At 38.5% G+C, this 18,465-nt stretch overlaps 1 protein-coding gene across 1 annotated transcript; it reads left to right on the forward strand.

The window, feature by feature from the left end:
- The first annotated feature begins 2,237 nt into the window (after window positions 1-2,237).
- Window positions 2,238-17,188, forward strand: LOC124144262 (beta-1,3-galactosyltransferase 1-like). Its single transcript, XM_046513590.2, has 2 exons — window positions 2,238-2,411; window positions 14,864-17,188. Exons 1-2 carry the CDS (start codon window positions 2,395-2,397, stop codon window positions 15,957-15,959), a joined length of 1,113 nt encoding a protein of 370 aa, XP_046369546.2. The 5' UTR covers window positions 2,238-2,394; the 3' UTR covers window positions 15,960-17,188.
- The last annotated feature ends 1,277 nt before the right edge of the window (window positions 17,189-18,465 follow it).

An 18,465-nucleotide genomic window follows, 5' to 3' on the forward strand; every position in this document is an offset into this window, starting at 1 on the left:
TTACACCAACTTCTTGGAGGTTTTAAATAATATATATTTGTTGCGCCTCAAATGACATAAAGCAGGAACAAGACTTGCCTGGCAAAAGCTTGCCTGGCAAGTGCTGTACATGCCGTTGACCAATTTAACCTTGATTAAAACATATTCACAAGATATTTATAATAAGTACTGGTTTCAATTACCTTTTTCCGTATTTACTTCTAAACCTTATTTATGACAGAATGCCACCGAAGCATTAAGTTGTTTCAGTAAGAAGGATACCGTGTGTGAGAACATTACCACAACATCATCATATAAGAGTAACATTATATCTTTTATATACTGGGATTCTGTGGTAGAATAGGTCTTCAAAAGCCCAGGCTTGCCGTAAAAGGCGACTATGCTTGTCGTAAAAGGCGACTAACGGGATCGGGTGGTCAGGCTCGCTGACTTGGTTGATGCATGTCATCGATCCCAATTGCACGGATCGATGCTCATGATGTCAATCACTGGATTGTCTGGTCCAGACTCGATAATTTACAGCCGCCGTCATATAGCTGGAATATTGCTCAGTGCGGCGTTAAACAACAAACAAACAAACAAATTATATACTGGGTAATAAATATACCATGATCACAATTTTCATACATGAGATTCCTTAGAAAAGAAAGTATACAGTACCGGGCTTAATATACATCCTTGGCGTACACCAAATGATGAAACGACTTCTCGACCTGTACTGCAACTCCAATATATGGGATTCCTTTCCTGCTTTTAATGACGAAATAACTTTGGTAATTTCACATTCAGTTATTACACAAGATATAAGATCTTTGGTAAAAGGCAAATGTGTACTCATTATACATGAGTGTTTTTTCAACAAAATCTACAATATTTAATTCAAAATATGTCCAGTTTGCCATCACAGCAGGGATTAGCATATCGCTAAAATAATTGAACTAAACATCAGCAGAAATATTTCTGGACAATTATGAGCTAAAAACAGTTTTCACCTCATCCCAAAACCTTTTACAGTCACTGTCATATGAAAATTGTTTATTTTCTTCAGCAGTCTTTCTTTCGTAGAATTCTTTCTTTTCGTACAGCATCTCTTGAACTCAGATTTGGCATTTGCACACTTCTTTAAATTGTCATCACACTGACAATTTCCGAACAGATTTAAACCGGTGTACTTAAAATGATTTAAGTCTTTCACGGTCACTATCAAACCATGTTGGTTGAGATTTGCCATTCTGTTTACTAGTACCTAGAACCTGATTAGAATGAGTTAACATGTAACGTCACATCGCCATACCGTGACGAGATAAAGTTAAACATTAATAGCAAATATATTTAGAGTGCATAAAACCTGTCTCCGAAGGACAATACAATAACTAGACTAGCACAGACATGAGATAAAACTAGTTTGAGAACATGTAAATTGAGTGAGTGAGTGAGTGAGTGAGTTGGGTTTAACGTCGTTTTTAACAGTATTCCAGTTATATCACGGTGTGTCAGCTTAAAGGGGGAAGAAAGCCCGAAGTGATGCAGGTCTCAGACGTTTACAACTTCGGTGAAACACACGAGCACGGGTATGGTGCTGACAAACCTGGAATCATAATTGGGGCGAACCAGGACTCGAACCCACAATCATAGGTTTCTTGCGTGCCCAAGGGAAACAACTCTGCACAGCGAGTGCCTTAGACGAATGGGCCACCCATGCCCCCGAATCTGATCATAATAACATTTGGAAAGAATTTATAAAAACAGATCGGTCCGTTTGTAAGTTGTTCGATCGACATCATCGTTTATTAAATGGTTGAATTCACTTAACTTTTCATTAACAACTACTACTGATACAACTGCCATAACTTCCAATATTACTACTGTATACAGAGAGTTAGCGTGTTATGTCATGTCAGTATAGTGTTATGCAATATCATGTACAACACGATAAAGGACAGCCAGTATTTCATTACATTCAGAAGGCTTTTATACATATTCAAATACACCCCCCCCCCCCCCCCCCCCCTTTTTTTTTGAATGTTTGTAGCATGCATAAGGCAGGTAGCATGCTACATTTCATAGAGAGAAAAGTCCTTCGTACTTGGGCTCTCCTTTGTCAACACAATTCATGCGTTTCAAAAGGTAGCGTTTTCATGATTCAAGTCTGACTCAGATTGGGAAGTTTTTTCTTATTGGATATGTCTTTTCAATTACATTCCAAACGGTGCATTTACTTCACTCCAAATATCTCCCATGACGGCCTAGCTGAATAACAAAGTTCGGTTTTAAGTGGGAATTCATGAATAATCAGATGGTCACCATCCTGCAAGTCGATTAGCCAAGAGTTTACTTTACTCTGCTCTCCATATTCCGCGAGAAAAGTTTCTTCTACAGTGACCACACCACGAAATGAGGCTCATTGGCAGGTCAGGATGCATCTTTTTGAGTTTAGACATATTTTATTCTCATGTGATCACAAATACATTAAATGACAGAAAGGAAAAAGTGAAATACAGAAACGTATGTACATTAACGTTGCTCAATCAAACCTTTTGTTTTTTCATATATCTGTGTACATTTCTAAGGATGTTTTCATTCACATGGTAAAGCTGCATTGTCAACTAACTAACGACAAGCGGGATTAAAACTTATGGGTTTCCTCTCACTTTGCCGGCAGGCAAGAGGGATTACAACTAATGGTTTCCTCGCACTTTGCCGGCAGGCAAGGGGGATTAAAACTAACGGTTTCCTCTAAGTTTGCCGGCAGGCAAGGGGGATTGAAACTAACGGTTTCTTCTCACTTTGCCGGCATGCAAGGGGGATTAAAACTAACGGTTTCCTCTCACTTTGCCGGCAGGCAAGGGGGATTAAAACTAACGGTCTCTTCTAACTTTGCCAACAGGCAAGGGGAATTAAAACTAACGGTTTCTTCTCACTTTGCCGGCATGCAAGGGGGATTAAAACTAACGGTTTCCTCTCACTTTGCCGGCAGGCAAGGGGGATTACAACTAACGGTTTCCTCTTACTTTGCCGGCAGGCAAGGGGGATTAAAACTAACGGTTTCCTCTCACTTTGCCGGCAGGCAAGGGGGATTAAAACTAACGGTTTCTTCTCACTTTGCCGGCAGGCAAGGGGGATTACAACTAACGGTCGGGTGATTTCAAAGCTATAATCTGTTTCACTCTTCATTGATGAGCTTAACTCAGGGCGAGTGGTATGATCCAGCCAAGTCTTGTAAATTACCTTTGACTGAACTGTGTTCCTCTGTCAACTACAGCATTGTGTTTTATCATAAAGTGACCTGTATCAGTAATCTATGTGTTTTACTAAATACACAATAAAAACAAATAAAGTGTTACGATAGTGACACACGGTTGCCCAGACAAGAGACGGTCCACTCTGACTACAGTCACACAAACCTGGTGAGGTTGCTGGACTAAGTAATCAGGTAAATAACCTTCTTTGTCCATGTGGGGATGTAGAGCAATAATTATGGTATAAACGTGCAGTCACAACATCGCCAGAGGATTATCTGTGACCCAGATAGGTAGCACCAGACTAAAGTCTGCTCGAGAGTAAGAATAACAACTCTGCAGTTAAAAGAGATGGCAGACGGACACCAGACTGACACAGAGAAATTGGATAGACCAACACACAAACATATAACTCGTATACAAATACTGCCCTCCCTAGAAAGTGTCATTGCAAATGGCAAACGCAGAGGTCAATGTTAGATTTATTCCTAATTCTCGTGGTGGAGTTTACCATACAATGGGCATAACTTCGGGATTAAGTCATGATGATGGGAAACTGTACACTGGGACTGCTATAAAGCCATAATCAACTTCCCGTAAATAGTTAGTTTGCCGTCGACACCTTCCTTGCAGCGAGGAAGGAGACACTGAAAGTCGATCATATAACCAAGAGTTCAAGATAACTGCACAGTAAGTTCTTAAACTGAACATTTATTTCACAATGTAGCCTATAAAATAATATATAAATAATTAAATTAATAATATATATATGGAATTTTGTCTACATATATGTCTCATGTATAATATTGATATTCTAGTTTTCCGTTTGATGATACAAAATAATTGCCTGTTCTTCATTATTATTTTCTAAATTGTAGGACGAGCGGCTTCTAGCCAAAAACAATAACTAGAAGATGGCACTATGTCAAGGATTCAATATGGTGGTGCTGTTTCCCACCTTGTTGAGTAATGTTAAATCTAAAAAGCTTATTGTGCGTATTTCAATTTCTGAAAGGAATAAAAGTGTGCTATTTGGCCTTATTTTACGTGATTTATGTCAAGACAATTATACACACTTTGCCGACAGGCAGGGATTAATGTTGTCAACAACATTGTGTTAGCATTCACATGATCTGGTGAAATATTTATAGTTCCGAAAAATACCTGCCGGCAAAGACACCCCTAAATAGCATCAAGTAAAAAACTTTTCATTGGGGCTGCCACATCGTTTAAATAAATAAGTTTTTAAATTACTGGCACCATATCTTCATTTGTATATATTATGTTAAATTTTCTGAGACTGCATGGGAAGTGTGGTGGAACTGACAATTTATCTCTTCTTAAACTCCATTTAAATCGAGGGAAGGCTTCAATATTCCCTTTCGGGGGCTTATGATTAGAGTGGATGTGCTGAATGTTTGCTGTACACATAAAACAGAATAAGAGTATCTAATTTCTGTGCACTTTGGAAACATATTGAAACAATTAGGTGAAGAGGTTTGCACTATAACAATACCCCTGGACGTCATGGAGGCTTTGTCCTAAAAAGCGTTTTAAAAATAGTCACAATATTGAAAGTACAAGAATACAATAAATGCAAAGTTTTTGCCTCAGATTGGTCTGGATAGGAACATACTCACATATATCATAACAAAAATAGAAACAGGGCACGCCAGACCCATTAGACCCCAATTTTATAGGCAAAACGCAGCCATTATTGAAGAATGTTCTAGACAGGTGCGAGAAATGTTAGAAACCAATATGATTCAGCCCACGTCTTTTGAATGGCACTCTCCAAATGTCATGGTTTAAAAACGGGATAGCTCATACCGCTTTTCCGTAGATTATAGACACCTCAATGCTGTTACCAAGCCTATATTTCCCCCTCTACCACATTTTGAAAATGTCTTTGATCCCATATAGAGGCGACAGCCATGCCAACATGTTTAATGTCCTTGATTGTGCTAATGGCTTTTGGCAAATACCACTCCATCAAGATACAAAACACAAGTCGGCCTTCATTACAACCGATGGTGTTTTTGAATGGAATCGTCTCATTTCGGCCTCAAAAATTGCTCCTATGTCATTTCAGCAAACCATTTCAGGCACTACAAGAAATGAATTGGCTTTACATATCATTTTATGTGGATGACATCATAATACTTTCTAAAACGTATTCAGAACATTGGAATCACCTTAAGGCAGCATTCCAAAAGATCAAAGAAGCAGGATTCACCCCATGCCAAGCAAATGTAAATTCGTGACAAAATAAGTCGTCTACTTTGGGCATATCTTCACCAAAGATGGCATCCATGTCCATCCTTCAAAAAAAGATCAGTGACACATAACCATCCCTTAAAAATGTCCATTACATTAGACATTTCTTAGGTTTGGCTTCGTATTATCGCATATTTGTAGCAAAGCTTTTTGGCATCTCCTTCCATCCATACAAACTTCTGAAAAAAGACGTGTCCTTCAAATTGTCCAACAAGTGCCAACAGAAAATTGAAAAGCTGAAACAAACCCTTACAACAGCCCCCATCCTTGCATATCCCGACCAAAACAAACCCTTCATCCTCATAACTGATGCATCTCAATCTTCAATAGGGTACATTTTAGGCATATTTGATTCTCAGGGCATAACTTGTAATGATGTTGTTAATTCATGTCTTTTGATGATACAAGAGTCTTCCTTGACATTGGTGCTGTTCTGTTTTAAGGAACAAACAATGTCAGTTCAGGTTATTGCAATTTTTATGTTTATGTTGTATTTTTGTTAATTCAATTGTGCTTAATGGTCATTTCACATCACAGTCAACAACTGTTTCAGTCATGACAGTGGGACAAGCGGAGTCAATGACCTTGTCAATAACTTAAGGATACAACACAGTGACTTGCATGATATGGCTTCTTGAAATGGAACATTTGAAATGATTGTTAATAATAAGGGTTCCAGACATAGTGTCTCTTTGTCAAAGATTATGGCTTTGCTCATGAAATACCCTGTATCGATGAGGATGGCCTGCCATATTGCAGTTGAGACTTTTTATTGGGGCTGAGTTATTTCTTTTCAAGCAGATTGAGGCTGAGTGTTTTATTTACACAAATAATAAGCTGCCCCTTGAAATCATATGGTCCGCCCCTAGGGACTTCAAAGATTCTAAATATAATTTGCCAGTTATTGCTGTATTTAGTTGAAGTCTTTCTGATCTGTCCCAAACCTCGCATGCATATTCACAATGTGGTAAAATAAACAATACATATCTCCTCTTCAACGGACAAAGATTGACCATTAATGTATGCTTTCTCGTTGAAATATTCATCTGAGATGTAGTTTTAATAACTGATTTAATATGACATGACCACTTGCCTGATGATGACATAATAACACCCAGATGTTTGTGTGTTTTAACATTTTCGGTGTTTTCATTGTCCCCCAAAAATTGTACAATGCAGCTCTTTTGTGGAAACAAGAATCGATTTTGTTTTGCTGGGATTATAAAGACTTACCCATTGTAGATCCCTTTCATTAATCTTGTTAAAATTGGTATTGTAAGTAGTTTCTATATAGTCAATGGTGTTAGATGACAGGTATTTGCAGGACGTCGACTTTGTGGCCAAACGTTTTCCCATGAAGATAGTGCGGTATCCTTTGATGGTTAATCTGCTTAGCTGTTGTTTTAATTGATTAAAGCTGGGGGTGGTTGGTGGGGGGTCTTGCGAACGATTATATTAGTTGTGTTACTCATATTAATAGTGTCAAATTGCAATCAAGACCGTCCAGATTCATAATGCGCCTTAATAAAAACTGGTACTACTACCATAATTACAACTACCACTACTGTTTTTTACAACAGCGAAAACGATGACATACTACTACTACATGACTACTACTACTACTACTACTACTACTACTACTACTACTACTACTACTACAAAAATGCTTCTTTTTAATGTCTAGAACTTCGACAACTACTGCTACAACCACTGCTACAACTACTGTAAATACAACTTATGAAGAGAATCAACTTGTCAGGTCACTGTGGTGTTACGCAATATCCTTGCACAACGCAATAAAGGGCAGGCATTATTCGTTATGTTTAGAATGTTTCTGATCATATTAAAAAGTATATAGGTGCGGACATTTCAATCTCACACCAGTAAATAGAAACGCAGACGTACATTGAGGTATGTTGTCGTGTAATGTGCACTGCTACGGTCTTTGAAATGGTTGGTATTGTCACAGCACAACATATACACAGTGAGTGTTGAAAACATAATCTATTGAATGGTATTAGCATGTGTAAAGCTGTAAACATGTTACGTGTGAAAGAGTGAAAATTCAAAAGAACTTCGATATGCTCTGGGTGTCATCGCCAGAAAACGACCTGACTGAAATACAAATCAGCTCGGAATGCTTTCTGCATTTCAGAAGTCTGCCTTATTAATGGTTGAAATACGATTTATATCTGACAGTCAGTATTTTGTATAAAAGTTATTTTCATCGTTGTAGAATATTAAACAAGATTTGATTAAAAAGCACTGAAAGTTTTTCTGTATCTGATAACATATTAAAGGTATTGCATAGACTACAAGCTTCAGATCATCATACACTATACACCTAAGAGCAACTTGCACTTCATCTTATAATGGCACATATAGGTCACAGTCTGATTACCACTGTTATTTTAATACCTCTATTACATGTCAAGGATCATATTAGTTATCCAATAATTATATAATGCGCTGTACAGCTGTAAATGATATTGTTTATCTGTATGTGTATATGGGCCAATGGCCTTTCATACAATAAAGATTGAGTGATTGATTGAGTGATTGAGTGATTGAGTGATTGAGTGATTGAGTGATTGAGTGATTGGTTGGTTGATTGATTGATTGATTGATTGATTGATTGATTGATTGATGCCACCCCACATCTAAATTAAGCAAAAGAACTCCTGTAACATCCTGGCATATTCGATTTTTTTGGTTTGTTGTTTTACGCCGCACTCAGCCATATTCCAGCTATATGACGGCGGTCTGTAAAATAATCGAGTCTGGACCAGACAATCCAGTGATTGACATCATGAGCATAGATCCACGCGATTGGGATCGATGACATGCATCAACCAAGTCAGCGAGCCTGATAACCCAATCCCGTTAGTCGCCTTTTACGACAAGCATAGTCGCCTTTTACGGCAAGTGTGGGTTGCTGAAGACCTATTTTACCCCGGAATCTTCACGGGTCTAGCATATTCGACTTTACATGGAGATCTATACAGTAATCAGTTTTAAAGTTCTTATATGTTCTCAGTTTCCCCATGTTACTACTTATCCTGTCGTACCACGCTGCCCTGCGCTTTATCTTATCTGGGATTACAAAGATGACCTTATACACACAGCTACATTTTTTAAATGGCTGATGAGCTTTAAAATTCTAGTTTTTGTACCCAAGTGAACCATTTCTGTCTGCCCACCTCGAATATATTTCTGTTTAGACAAAATCTGTCCATCAGCACACACCCTCGCTAACGCCAAGCAACAGCGACCTTCTGTGCTATCCAAGGTAATCTAATATAGCATCTACAGGGGTATATCTTCCCTCTCCGAGGAAGTATCTGTATGCACGATAGATAGTCCTGTAGACCCACCCCGTAGGTAATCACTGGTAGCACTAGGTTGCCATAGAGCTTTGTAAACCCATTAAAATCCACACCACCGAGTAGCTTACTCTTTGCTATAACCAGTCCCAACGACCTACTTGCTGACTTTGCCACGTATGTTGCGGTGTTACTGTAGTTTAAAAAATCAGTCAGTACAAGTCCTAGGTTACGGTACATTTTTGCTGTCTCCAGATGTGAATTTCCACATGTAAAAACATGTCATTGACACAGATAGGTTTAGAAAGTGTAAAATCTTTTATTTTTTTTCACAATTGATGTGACGCCTATTTCTAGAGAGATTATTGAAAGATCAGGGAGTTATACACGTCACTTACAAAAGGGATGATGCAATCTCTAAATCAAATACTTATCTCATGAGGCCGCCTCCATGGTCTAGTGGTAGAGCGTCCCCCAAGAGAGCTGAAGGTCCGGGGTTCGATCCCCTGCCGCGTCATACCAAAAGACGTTAAAAGATGGTACTTGTTGTTACCCTGTCTGGCGCTTGGCATTAAGGGGCTAAAACAAGGACTGGTCGGCTCGGAGTCTGAGTGGGGTATTCATGTTAAACTGCGGCATGGTTTCTCAGTGTGCTAGCACTATAAATCGGCATCAGTCCGGACTAGTACAAGCAGCCACACACACACGTGCATGCACGTCGCTATATAAGTGCAATAATCTTGGACGCGACGTTAAACCCAATTTCACCTCACCTCACTTATCTGATGACCTTTTCTGAACCAATTCCTCTGAGAATTATTAAATCAGAATATTTTAACATTGAAATCGATAAGTACATTCCAAACCCACTTTGATAGTACAAAAGCCAGCAGTTTGGGCACGGTAGGCACTCATGCAACAATTGATAAAAGATATGTTTTCAAGGTGGAGAAGATGACCATGATCCTGAAGATAAATGTTCTAATAATCCTAAATGTGCAAACTGCTCAGGAGACCATGGGCTTCCTCGAAGTCCTGACCAAACTTCAACACAAGACTGTAAATATGAAAGAAACATCACCTTCACAGAGCATTTAATCATAGCTATTACCTCTCCAACCACAGCTGTGTCCTATTCTGCTGCTGTGACAAGCATACCTTTAAATCAGTCATGTCCGTTCAATGCCAGACATACATTACTTAGGTTTCCACGGATAACTTGGTTCAGTCAAGTTCTTCACAAACAGATGATACATCACCATCAGCGAGTGTCTCTACATCTTCAATGGTAGCAGCACCAGTACCGGTGTAACAGGCTGAAACATCCTCCTGGCCAGTTCTTCCCCAGGTATAGTCCGGTCTGTTTGTCTGCTGTTTGGAACAAGATAGATTACTATTATTGAAAGCTGAAAAAGAGATTTTTGCTGATTTCTCTGAACCAAAACAAGACAGAATATGGAACGGTATAACATAATGAAGCCTGTATTAGTAGCTTTCATTTGATATGTAACATAGTTAACTTTGAATATATTTCAAAAATTGAATTATTTTTTTTCTATTAAAATTCTAGGTAATCGCTATAGTAAAGATGACTGAATTTGGAAATGTTCCCCCATTTAGACTTTTCCAGATTTTTTTTTATGATGTTAAGGAGGGCTTGTTAAATATGAATCAACTAAAAACATTTCTGTTGCAATTTGTGGTGGGTCTATCGTTATTTTGACTAGACTAGTAAGGTTCAGCCAGCCTGTTCTTCCTCTCTCTTGGCTCCAACCAAGGCCAGTTTTATCTCATCCTAGGCCAGTTCTTATCCACTGTGGTCACATCATCAAGCATGTAATGACATGGGAAAAAGTTTTTTTCAAGGCCAAGTCACTCCCCTTGTGGATTGCTTCAGGAAAACCATATTTCAAATATTTCCCATTTTTCACATATTTTTGGAAACTTTATATTCATCTTCCAAAATATATTTTAGATATTGTTCTACAATAGTGAAAGGTTCCTATTTATATAATTATGTGATGACCACACAAGAAACTTGGAAAGTATCTGGAAGCATACAGAAATAAAGGTGAAGAAAACTGCTGTATTTCATATGATAAACTCATATGGCTTTACAGAATTAAGAAAACATATTGAAATTATACATACCAAATATTGTAAATATACTTTGAAAATAGGATACAAATCTTCAAATGCTGCTGTATTAGGTGAACTTGGAAGGACGAGAATGTATGAATATGGTGTTTTGAAAATACTGAAGTATTGAATTAAGCTGTTAAGAATGCCTCTGGGTCTCTGGGTAAAATATCCAAAGTATTGCTATTTCATGCTATAAATATGATGAATAAGGTTATAAAAATTGGGCTTCATTTGTAAGATATACATTTTTTAGTTGTGGCTTTGGTAATGTATGGTTGATGCAAGATGTCGGAGATACCTCGATATGTCGGTGATGTTTTTATTTATACATTTTAGGAAAGAACAAGAGATTTGTTTATGCAAGAATGGTCAGATTGTATATCTAATTCACCAAGACTAGATATATATTGCACTTACAAATCCTTACTACAACCTGAATGAGTATCATCGATTAAGACTGTAAATCTAAGATCTTTAACAAAATTTAGATGTTGTTCAAATGATTTTAAAATACATAAATATGGAATTTCTAGTTAGCATGACTGCTGACTGTATGCAATTTCAGTAAAGAAGAAAGATTATGAATAATACCATGCACTATTTATATGTCCAGGTTATACTAACTTAAGGTTAAGGTATTTGCCCTCGTATTATTATCAATATCCTACCATGCACAAGTTTGTATTGTTACTCACAACAAATGACGACAGCAATTGATTTCAGCTAGCTCTTTATATTGAGAGAATGTTTAAACTTAGAAATTCCAAAGCCAATATATACTGAAGCGCTCTGTCACAATATAACAAATATTATCCAATCATCTGTACTATTAGCATCATGGCCAGACTATACGAAATAAATTTTGTTCTGTCCTATTTTTATAATTATGGAATATGAGGGTGTTTATGTTGATTGATGATTGACAAAAGTTAAGCTTCTATGGTGCCTATGATATTCATAAAGGTTTTTTTGCATAAATTTCTCAGTGCTGCTGACTAATGGGGATAATGTATTGATATCAGAATGGAAATAGGACTTAACTTAAGTAGAGGAAGAACTTACTAAATATATATAATTGTAGCGTGACGAAGGATAACTGACGCTTGGCAATCCCTCTGTTGTGGTAATGTAATTATGAGATTCTCAACAGATCAAATGCATATTAACAACACCAGTCTTTATGCTGAGTCTCCTCCTTGCGTCTGATTGAATTTCAGGTCGCTATTTGTCAAAATAGTTTTATGGACGATGCAACTGTTGTCATCAAAAGAGTTCCCTTCAAACACATGTCAATTGCATTGAAATATTATTTAACACCAATAATAATACAAGTTTATGCGGTGATTATACTGAGGAATACTCATGCTATACTGTTCCCTTTGACTAATATACTCAGAATATTGTTAAATCAAAACTGCATTATTAGTCAAATATGATATTTGGCATCTCGATTCGAAATCTATATGTGCAGGTTATGCAAAGGTGCCCAGGTGTATATTACGTTATCAATGGGAAAATTTACCCCAGGTAAAGTTTGGCATTAGGGAAAAATCTGGCTGAGGCTGAAACTTATCTACCTGACATGGTAATTTAGTCGTTTTTTAAACATTAATTTCTAAAAAATTACACTCACTCGCTCCTCATAATAGATCTTCCCTCCCAACCTAGTGAAATGAAAAATATGTTTTTCTGTCACTTGCACCCTATACTCGCATCTAGGAACACTGTAAACTAAAAATCCAATTTGCATGGCCTTATGTACAGTGTATCTGAAATTCAGAGGGGAAGGAGAGGGGTGGGATCTGGCCACGGCTACATCTTCCACACCTTAGGTAAGCTTACTGATTTAAGGGGCGGTCGGGTAGCCTAGTGGTTAAAGCGTTCGCTCGTCACGCCGAAGACCCGGGTTCGATTCCCGACATGGGTACAATGTGTGAAGCCCATTTCTGGTGTCCCCCGCCGTGATATTGCTGGAATATTGCTAAAAGCGGCGTAAAACCATACTCACTCACTCACTTACTGATTTAAGGGGGGAGGTGGGATCTAGCCAAGTGTGGGGAAGAACTAAGGCCAAAACTTACCCAGGAGAGAACTGGCCAGGGAAACATTTAGCCTGGTACACTGGCACCAAAAACATCCCCTATTGTGAAAAATACAAGCAAATTAGATGATTTTTCGAAAAATTCAGATCGTATACCAACGGGTCATCGTGACCTATATAGATATCCAATCGATTTCAAACTCTGGAGGACATGGCTGTCTCTCCTCATCGTCACAAAATGGGAGCAATAGATCTACTGTTCATCCATCTGTAAGATGAACATTTTTAATCCATTTTTTAATTCAGTGGCACAGCAGAGGTCTGAGGACCAATTTTAATGAGTTACACTTATTAGTACAAGACAGACCGACAACATTGATTTGCGTTAGTACAGTTCCTACCATACATTTTCTTCACGGCTTGCCACAATTTATATCCCAATTGTGTAACAGACCGACAATTTCAGGTGCGTGTGGGTTCAATACCAGTCTGACCATTATAATCAGGATCAGGGTGTCCATCACTGAGTTTAGTATAAGGATTGATGGTCTTTCCAGGATCTTAAATGATTCAATTGATTGGTCCATTTTTGTTCATGATTTAAATATTTCATGTTGTGGCAAAAATATGCGTACCATCGAGAGACACCTACAGCTATTTCTCATCAAAATTCAAAAATGGTCACTTGAAAATGGATTTAAGTTTTCAAAGACCAATTGTATTTGTTTATGCAGGAAATACCAGCGCCATAAAGATCCTGAACTATTTTTAGATGGAAATTCCCATCAAGGTTGTAGGGGAGGCTAAGTTCCTAGGACTCATCTTCGATCAGCATTTCACTTTTCGGCATCATATAAATTATCTTAAGACTAAATTCCTGAAGGCTCTAGATTTGTTGAAAGTCGCTGGTAAACACTATGGCTGATGCTGCGGCAAAGGCAGCATTCAACAAGTCTGTGACAACACTTATTTTACCATTCAGTGATTACAAGCCTATAATTAGATGCTTCATCTAAGATCTAATGCAAAAGAAGAGGAACACCAAAGTAGGTATATACAAGCTTCATGAAATAAAACCAACCCTAGGTTAGACCATCTTGGGTTGCCAGTTCAGACATGATGAAGTTGTTTTGCCACCATGTCGCATTGGCCACAGTCGTTATACCCATGAATATTTATTGAAAGGAGAGGATCCTCCATTATGTATCCCTTGTGATGAGATAATCATAGTCAAGCATGTTTTGCTTGACTGTTGATTACTTTCTCACAAGGCATAATTATTATCATTCAACGTCCTTTATGTATCTTCTTGATAACATCAGTGATCATTTAATTCTCGGTTGTTGTTTTTAAAGAAATAGAATTTATTTAATACATTTTGAAGGTTTGAATTTTGTTTTAGATTAGGGTGATGTTATCAACAACTGAGATTATTGACGGCGATGCCATCTACAAATTAAATAGTTTGTTGTATTATTGATCTGGTTTGTTTGTACCTCAACTGTGATATTTTCTTACTAATGTACTGTCCTTTGTTAACAGGTATTAAATAATCAATGACTTATTGTCATCGCCATATGGCTTCAATATTGCCGATGCGATGGAAAATATTAACTCATTCATTCTTCTATAAAGGTGACACATCCCGTGAGAGTGAAGCATGTATAGCCAATTGTAACCTTGTTTTTTAGCATCCCCACAGTCCGTCCATTCCAAGTGAGATTTATTGAAATGTTGGTTTAAGATAATGTATAACTGAGAAACAGCTGTCCTACCTGAAAAATAATGGAGCATCCCAAAAAACAAGACTTCACAGATGTGTTTTTTTTCATCTGTTCCAGGGTGGTTAGCTTGATCTGTCTGGGAAGTTTCCAAAGGAGACCATGGCAATGGATGCTTACTTCTTCTATAGCAGGTGCTATGGTCTATGCGCTAATCAGAGGACACTGCTCTCCAAAAACCACCCGGCCTGTATCAAACGAAGAAGGTAAGGCACTGGAGATCAGATCGGAAACACTAACGGTTAGCACGACGATGAATGGAAACGCCTCGAGTGAAACAACTCTGCCAACCACGATTGCTCGTCATCGTATAAAGGCTATTGCTGAAGAGAGAGCTTCAAAAAGAGTCAATGCGACTTCCCAAGTACTGGGATATCTCAGAATTGCGGACAATGATGTTGATGTTTGGGATAATTTACATCAGTACAAATTCTTGATGAACTCCGACAACTGTAAGGGATGGGCCTCCATAGTGGTGATGGTGCATACTGCCCTGCACAACGTCAAGAAGCGACAGAAAATCAGGAACACCACCAGTGTATGTGACACTAAACATGGATCAGTTCTGACTGTTGTTTTCTTAGTGGGGCAAACTAACAATGCTCCATTACAGACAGAAGTTGCAAAAGAATCACAGAAATATCAAGACATGGTGCAAGGGAACTTCATAGATTCTTACCACAATCTGACCCATAAACACATTATGGGCTATCATTGGGTTCTCACTCACTGCCAAAATGTAAAGTACGTCATCAAAATGGACGATGATGTCGTTATTCATCTTGCAAACGTGTTGAGGTACCTGTTCTCGAACCCTGTCCCTGAGGGGCATATTATGTGCTTCGTTGTACCTGGGAGCGGGAAGCGAGTAACCGGAAAGTGGGCCGTTTCCAAAAAGGAGTATCCCTTCTTCAAGTACCCTCCATATTGTGCAGGATTTGCCTACATGACAACGCTGTCAGTTATCAGGAATCTACACACAGCTTCCACTTACATTAAGTCAATATGGATTGATGATGTGTATGCTACCGGAATTCTAGCACTTGCATCCAAAACTAACCTGATAAAGTTTCCAAAAGGACAATATTTTAATGGGTTGTCTAAACCACCCGGACGTTATAAAACAGAAGGGATGTTCGTACTGCACCGTGATTAACTGGGATATTGGTAGCATAAGGAGACCTATGTACAGAAAATAGCATGTCGGTCTGCAGGTAATGCTGGTCGGTCTAGAGGGGATGCTGCTAGAATAAGGAGGGTTATGTACAGAAGGGACGTGTGTGTCTGCAGGTTATGCTGTTAGCATAAGGAGTAATATGTACAGGAGGTGGGCGTGTCAGCATGCAGTTGCTGTTGCCAGCATAAAGAGAGTTGTGTTCAGATAGGGGGCGTTTCAATCTGCAGGTGGTTTTGCTTGGAGAGTTGTGTATTGAAAGAGGCTTGTCGGTTTGGAGATGATGTTGCCAGCCTAAGGAGTGTTATGTACGTGTTTCGCTGTAGTCCTCACCATTATCGGAGTTATAATTGACCTTTTCCTTTTCCTGTTTGTTATGAAACTTCTGAAACTGAGGTTTATAGTTAAAAGATGAGGAATGGTTTGCTAAAGTTTCACCACTTTTGTTGGCAATTTCACATTTAGTTGTTAATAGTGTATTACCACCTTTGCGATGGTGACTCCAGATTTTGATTCATTGCCCTATATCTTTTGAATCATGTTCCACACCTTTGACATGGGTATGCGAGAATTGATTTTTTTATGGGTAGTTCCTCAAGGATTGAATTTTGTTTCGTTTAAAAGTGCGTCTCACCTTGGCGCTTATCATTTTAACGTTATTCAGGTTATGGAAGGTAGCATGCAGGCAGAAATATTTCTCAGCTTTATATTCTCCTATTTTTCTAGCTTGTTTACAATCATCATCAAGCCATGGTTAACGTATGGTTTGCAGAGGACTTAGGAATGCTTTGTTGTTAGTATTGATGGATAATGGTCACTTCCACAAATGTTATTTTGACCGGCCATTCAAACTCGCTCAAAATATTTGAATCTGTAAGTGAAAGATCAAGAGTATGTTCCTGTGGCAGAATGTAGATACATCATTGAAGATGCATAAATCATGCTTCGGGAGCTGACCATACAGTCTGAATGTCTGATTGGCGGACAGTTGAAGAAGGAAAACGATATAGTGAACATAATTGTTTAACGGACAGCAACAGTTTGAAGAGTATTGTTGAGTGGGCTATGGATTATTCCCTGCTTGACCAGGAAAGAAGAACCTCTTGTAACTCTATCACCAGGATGAGAAAATGAGTGGCAACTGTACTGGCGAATGTCAAATTGATCTGTGTTTTGTACATAAGTTTTCTTGGAGATAAAAAGCCGATGGTTTAAAATCTTGGATTTGGAGTCTTGGATCAATAGCTTTCATTAAAATTTATCTCAAGACCACCTATGCAATTCCATTGTATAATGTCCAGGAGATGTATCAAGCGAACGTAAGGAAGACTTTGTATTACTTCCTTTCACTCATTTCTCAATGTTCATGTTCCATCGACAGTCGCGTGAGAATACTTAAGTAACTTAACAGTGGTAACAGCTTGCACCATTGCTGTAAGGTGTACTTGTTAATTAGGCTTGACTGGACACTGGCTTGTTGTTAGAAACCATGCTGCCTTTGATGTCATTGCAACAATAGCAGTGAGGTCAGTCAATTGTGTGCGAAGTTATGGACCTCTATGGAGACGTCTCAAGGAGAGGTTGCCTTTGGTGATGGAGTTTGCAGCCGCTCTCTTGCTGCGTTGTCTCAATAATTTTCTTTCTTTGTTAAATGTACCATCTCTGATTTTGGTTCAGGTACTGGTTCTAGTGTCTGAGACTCTACAGTTTTTACTTTTGGTTTGGAAGGTGCCACAGTTGAAGGGGTTATAGCTGTTTTTTCAAGGGAAGCGAACCTTCTTTATGAGCTTCATGGAAAGTGAAAGTTTGTTCATGCATGATCTTCCGGGTTTGCCACACTTGGCAGGATTTAAAGGATTTCCTTCCTGCAGTCAGTGTTCTCGTGCTTGTCACCGCTGCAGTGACAAACAGACGGGGCATGGTGGGACCTGGATCCATGTCCAAACGCTTGGCAGGTACACCTCCACTCTAATGTTACAATAAACAGCTTTGATATACTCATTTCGACCACACCATCCTTCTTTACAGTAAACCGTTTGACATCTGTGGTGGACTGTTGTTCCGGTTCCGTGGTAATTTCATCTTCAGTTATACCGAACAGGCATTGTTCTCTATGAAGGACAATGCCCTTCAGTTCAGTGTCAGCAACCTTGATATTGACAAACTCTTTTAACTTGAGGAGATTGACAGATTGCGATCTCCGTTCACATTGTACAGGGGGAGAGACAAATCGGTGCTTTGTGACATTTGTAACCTCTCTGCAGATACAAACGAAACCTTTAGAGATTGAAAATGGATTCAGTTTGATTGGTTCTTTGTCACAAGCTTCAATCACCAAGAATTGTTGCCAATAGTCAGATCCAATGGACGTATAAATGAGTAATGTCTCTTCATATAACACAGGGTGTTGGGAAATCATGTCGAAAGGACAATGATTCAGCACCCCTTTTTCCCACCAACGTTATGTACAGAAGGGTTCGTGTCCGTC

Source organism: Haliotis rufescens, unplaced genomic scaffold (genome assembly GCF_023055435.1).
Source record: "Haliotis rufescens isolate VD_foot unplaced genomic scaffold, xgHalRufe1.0.p SCAF_16, whole genome shotgun sequence".
Taxonomy (NCBI): domain Eukaryota; kingdom Metazoa; phylum Mollusca; class Gastropoda; order Lepetellida; family Haliotidae; genus Haliotis; species Haliotis rufescens.